This window comes from Stegostoma tigrinum, chromosome 2, assembly GCF_030684315.1.
Source record: "Stegostoma tigrinum isolate sSteTig4 chromosome 2, sSteTig4.hap1, whole genome shotgun sequence".
Classification (NCBI taxonomy): Eukaryota; Metazoa; Chordata; class Chondrichthyes; order Orectolobiformes; family Stegostomatidae; genus Stegostoma; species Stegostoma tigrinum.
The window spans coordinates 81,957,163-81,963,162 of NC_081355.1; the positions used below are offsets into that span (position 1 = coordinate 81,957,163).

At 41.5% G+C, this 6,000-nt stretch overlaps 1 protein-coding gene across 3 annotated transcripts in view; it reads right to left on the minus strand.

The window, feature by feature from the left end:
- glcci1a (glucocorticoid induced 1a) overlaps positions 1-5,773 on the minus strand; it is a 208,646-nt gene extending 202,873 nt beyond the window's left edge. The window contains exon 1 of one of the 3 annotated variants that reach the window (XM_048562369.2): positions 5,071-5,773. In XM_048562369.2, coding sequence (XP_048418326.2) covers positions 5,071-5,476 — 406 coding nt within the window. In that variant the 5' untranslated portion in view covers positions 5,477-5,773. The remainder of the gene's footprint in view (positions 1-5,070) is intronic. The other 2 variants (XM_048562362.2, XM_048562355.2) reach the window with 2 other exon arrangements.
- Between the last annotated feature and the right edge of the window lie 227 nt (positions 5,774-6,000).

The following is a 6,000-nucleotide window of genomic DNA, read 5'->3' on the forward strand; positions in this document are numbered from 1 at the left end:
AAATTCAGAAACAAAGAGTTAAACAGATTCACCAGAATAAGAGATTATACTTATGAAAGATACCATACACAATGGCAAACGCGAAGGCTAAGAGAAGAGTTGTGCAAACATCTTTATCAAATAAATGTGTGAGAGATTAAATAATCTTTACCTAGGGAATCAGCAAAAAGGTAATTAATTTAAAATTAATCATCAAGACGTTACAGAGAAAGCTTATGAGAAATGCCTTTAAAGTTATTGGGACTTTGGAGTAGAGGAGAAGGATACTGTTATGTTATTCAGAGTAAAGTTAGATCAAAGCTAAGGATGATACGTGATTCTGGGAGAGAACAGAGCACAGATTAGTTTTGGGTTATTCTTGCAGAGAGCTGGGAAAGACAGAATAAGACAATGAGTTTTATTCAGAGTTGGAAACTTCTATTTTTCTCCATATACATTGCTCCAATTGTAAATGATTATGTAAATAGTACCAGGCCAAATTATTACTGAGTAATGGAATTATGATATATTGCCCTAATTACGACAAGGTCTCTCAGTCACAAGTGAGCATACAGGAATCTAAACTCTAAATCTATTGACCAGTACTGTGAAATATCAGAAATTGCAGTATCTGTGGGGAGAAAACAAACTTCTCAGTCTGGCAAGGTTTCATTACAACTGATTGCAACTAAGAAAGTGATATCTATGCTAAAGGCAGGGTGGAGGAAGAACAGGTGAACAGATATAGAACATAGAACATTACAGGCCCTTCAGCCCTCAATGTTGTGCCGACCTGTCATACCGATCTCAAGCCCATCTAACCTACACTATTCCATGTATGTCCATATGCTTGTCCAATGACGACTTAAATGTACCTAAAGTTGGCAAATCTACTACCATTGCAGGCAAAGCGTTCCATTCCCTTACTACTTTGAGTAAAGAAACCACCTCTGACATCTGTCCTATATCTTTCACCCCTCAATTTAAAGCTATGTCCCCTCGTGCTCGCCGTCACCATCCTAGGAAAAAGGCTCTCCCCATCCACCCTATCTAACCCTCTGATTATTTTATATCTTTCAATTAAGTCATCTCTCAACCTTCTCTCTAATGAAAACAGCCTCAAGCCCCTCAGCTTTTCCTCATAAGACCTTCCCTCCATACCAGGCAACATTCTAGTAAATCTCCTCTGCATCCTTTCCAAAGCTTCCACATCCTTCTTATAATGCGGTGACCAGAACTGTACACAATACTCCAAGTGCGGCCGCACCAGAGTTTTGTACAGCTTTGCCATAACCTCTTGGTTCTGGAACTCGATCCCACTATTAATAAAAGCTAAAACACTGTACGCCTTCTTAACAGCCGTGTCAACCTGGGTGGCAACCTTCAAGGATCTGTGTACATGGACACCGAGATCTCTCTGCTCATCTACACTACTAAGAATCTTACCATTAGCCCTGTACCGTGCCTTCCGGTTACTCCTACCAAAGTGCATCACCTCACACTTGTCTGCATTAAACTCCATTTGCCACCTCTCAGCCCAGCTCTGCAGCTTGTCTATGTCTCTCTGCAACCTACAGCATCCTTCGTCACTATCCACAACTCCACCGACCTTAGTGTCGTCTGCAAATTTACTAACCCATCCTTCTACGCCCTCATCCAGGTCATTTATAAAAATGACAAACAGCAGTGGACCCAACACCGACCCTTGCGGTACACCACTAGTAACTGGTCTCCAGGATGAACATTTCCCATCAACTACCACCCTCTGTCTTCTTTCAGCAAGCCAATTTCCGACCCAAACTGCTATATCTCCCACAATTCCATTCCTCCACATTTTGTACAATAGCCTACTGTGGGGAACCTTATCGAACACCTTGCTGAAATCCATTTACACCACATCAACCGGTTTACTCTCGTTTTGCTTGCCACTTATCTGTTCACCAAAAAGGCCATTTGTTGTTCAGAATAGCTACTTATCATCAAGGCCACAAGCTTAAAAAGTACAACTTGTATTTAATTTTACAAAATCAAGTTACAAGTTGTTTCCCCCCCACTGTGCATGTCCAAACAAAATATGCATTTCTACCCAAAAGGAAATTTTAATCTCAAAAACTGTATTTATTTAACCTGAATATTTTAACCAAAATAGAATTGTCTTATTTCTAGGATTCGTACATAAAAACTATCCTCAGTTATAAATACTTTATTTCAGCCAAGCTCCAAACAATATTACAAGTTCGTGCGCTCAAATAATCGTCCACACCAAAATATCAAAAAGGACATTGACGCAACGGCAATATTCAATAGAAATCCGGAGTGGTACTCTCGTCCCAAGAAAGAGAATGAAATTGGAGCAAATGTAATCGTCCTAGTATAAAATACAGCAATGAAGTTACATTGTTGGCATCCAGTTAAAACAATCTCAGACATTTTTCCCTCAAAAAAAGGCAAAACCTTCCAAAGATTGCAAACATAAATCAATCTGATCTTTAAACGGTTGTCTCTTCCTAAAATAAAGCAACCAACTGCAACAGATCCATACCTGATCCATTCCGTTCTGAGGAAGGGTCACCGGACCCGGACGTTAACTCCGTTTTTTCCTTCACAGATGCTGCCAGACCAGCTGAGCTTTTCCCGCAACTTTTTGTTCCATACCTGAACTTGCCGCATTATGGTTCAGCTCGTTTACAATAAACCCTAACAGACATATCGTCTCCAGTTCCCACACAAGAAAGTCTATTTTCAGCACCGCCTTCCTTCAGTGGCTCCCAAACCGCCACCTTGCTCTCAGAGCGAAAGTGACAGCTAGCTGCAGCTTCCGAGAGAAACTATAACTATACCAGGTGTTGACATTCATGGAAAGATCTGCAAAGAGAACGCTGCGTAGAATACTAATTTGTCTACAGGTATTTACAAAATAAGCATCAAATGCGCAAAAATGGTTTGCTCAGGATGGCTGATGGTAATTGAAACCGGTCACTGTGTTAAAGATGTACGGCACGAGGTGTCTTTTTGGAAACTCTGGGATTGTTGCACGAGATTTCGGCAGAGATCAGAAGGACAACAGGAAACCAGGGACAACTAACGTCCAATTCATGGAAACCAGGTCAAGCAACTACCGCGTTATGTTTACATTGGATAGCGAACAAGCCACCGACTTCTCCTTAAATCGGAATATCTGGCAACCATAAGAAGTTGGCCAAGAGATCGGAATCTTTACAGACTTACGTAAAAATTGTTCACAGTTTCAATCGTTATTAAAATACAACTGGATAGTTAGGCTTTTCTGAGCAAAGTCCACAACTGCGTGTATTTCCTGCAAGCTTAACGTTTTAAGTTGGGTTTGTGCGTCGCCCTTTGCTACGGCCCCTGCATGAATTAAAATGCCACAAGCCCTCGGTCCATGTGTTACTGTCTGAATGCCAAGTACATTCGGCAGCTCTGCAATAAAGCAGCCCATTCTCCGGCACGGAATATCATTATCGCCATTTAAAATATATTCTCCTCCTACTTAAATGCATACATTGGAAAGGCCGCAAGTGATTAGAATCAGATTTAGAACCGCTTTTTATCGCGCACATGTGTATGGGCAGAGATAGTTAAAATTATTGTTTTCATTTCATTCAGGTCTTTCTTCGCCTTCCCCTTCCCATGCAGAAACTTAGATAATTTTCCACATCAGCAGGCGTGAACCTGGAGGTAAAATACTAAGCCATAACCTCAATACCTTGGTTTCATTACTGCAACTGGCTCGTAAACAACCTAAAAGCCATTGGGAAAAGGTGAAATTTTAATCTAGTGGTGCAAATAAATACCCAATACAATGAAACTTGACGTTAATCAAGTCTAGAGTTGTGCACCTAAAAATAGATACCGAGCGGAATATAACGAGAACGTTTTTTGCCTGCAAATAGACAACCCAGCTTCAAAGTTCACCTGCACACAAAAATAGCAGCCATTTATGGTGGTTAGACGTGACTCCTTGCAAAACTAAGCACGCCAGGATGCAGACGTCATTATTTCATTGTATTACAATGTACCTTATTTTAATTAAAAGGTATTGCTTTATTTGACCTCTTCAAATACCTTATATTGTTCTTGCTGTTGTGAAGCAATAGTTTCCTTCGTTCGCAACAAAACACGAGCACTGGTGGGAAGTGAAAATCTTCTTTATAAATAAAGGTTAAAAAGACACACATTTCTCAGCCACTCTCCACCTCATCCCGACGCCCCTCAAGTTACAATATTTAATATAAAGCAAAATTCAATTTGCTGTTCAGCAGAATTTGGAAGGGGCAAATTTAATTCGAAATGAAGGACACAAAACATCTGGGCAAATAATGAAATGCTGTTGGCATTTACAATTTATATGAATGCATTTTGTGCCGCCTTTTGCACTTGCTATCAATTATATTTTGACAGTGTAAATATAAAGTGCAGCTTCTGAAACACACAAACTAGATTATTTAAAATGAGAAGGAAACGAACTGTTCTCAGATTTTGTCTTTGCAAGTTAATAAAGGGCATATGAACAGTTTCCTTTATCATCGTTAATAAAACAATTATTGCTTCATACATGGATATGAAAAGCTGACATCATGTAGTAGATCAAGTGCCAGAGGGAAAAAAAATCCGTTCTGGGTCCCTGCCCAGCCTGCCCACACAGCTTCCCCAACCATCCGCCCCCCACCCCGCCCCATATCATTTATATTCCCTTCTGCATCAAGAAAAAAAATCGCCAACCCCTGCAGTTCTTTTTTGTATCTTAACCACACGCAGAAAATAAACAATTGCAATTTCTTACACCTTACGTTTAAACAATACCGAGCTCCCTAGTTGTATTGCTTCTGTGAAGCTTTACAAACGAATACATGGACGTTTCTTTAGCAATTGGCGGAAAAATCCCAGTTATCCTGTTCTAAACGTATTGACTCAATACATTTGTAAATTTTTTTAGGAGTACCAATCTTTGTAAAGATATTTGGATAAAAGCGTAGTAAATAATCTGAAAAACACACCACGTAATTGTACCGTTCCACTCTTAACTTAATAGAAATAACAATAGCCGGTCTCTTTGGCATCCTTCTGTACCTTTATAAACAGGAGAGCTAGGGCTCCTTCTTTCAGGTGGGCTTCGACTGTCAGATGACCGCCTATGTCTCATCCGTCCGTCCGAGGCGACAATTGTAGCCGGAACCCAGAACGAAGAGGTGGGCGAGGATGTTGGGGAAAGTTTCTGTCCGTTGGGGGTGGTGAATGTGGCTGCTGTTGAGGTCGAGGTGGTTGCAGTTGCTGTAGAGTGAGCTGTAGCTGTTGCCGTTGCCGTTGCCGGTGAGCTGGTGCTAATCGTGCCGTTGCAGGAGGAGGAGCGGGTCGGGCTGTTATTGCCTTGTCTAAGCTGAAAGGGCACGGTGGCCCTGATGGGCTGCAGGCGGTTCGAAGTCGGTGAGCCATTGCGACGCATTCTTTGAGACGCTTGTTGTGACGACGAGGACATCGTGAAATTGCTTTAATACAGGAGCGTTGTTTATATTAATTACTACAAATGTATTGTTTCGAAATGCAGGAAGATCTACACACCAGAGATCCCAGGTCGTTCAAGAGTATTTTGGTTATTTTCCCAAATGATGTTCTGTTATGAGTGATTTATTTCCTCTCTCTCCCTCGAATAGGTCCGGTTGAGATGCTGCTTGTTAAAGTGCCTCTAGTTAATCCCAAGCAGTATGTCTCAGTCATTCGCCTTGCTATCCTCAACCTAGCTCTACGCATAAATGACAAGCCAGCTGCAAACAGGGAATCCTATCCCGCGCCAATCAAAGCGCGAGCGGTAGCTCAGACCGACAGTCTAGTGCTCCAATGGAACATGGTGATTGACACCTCTCTCAACCAATTGTAGGCAAAGACCGCTGCTCGTGGTGACTGCCCATTTTGTTGGCTGTTGGCCGACGATGATGTTGAGTTTGACATCTCACTTCCTCAACTAATGGAAAAGAAATGAAGGCGGAAGGCGGGTCACTGTAA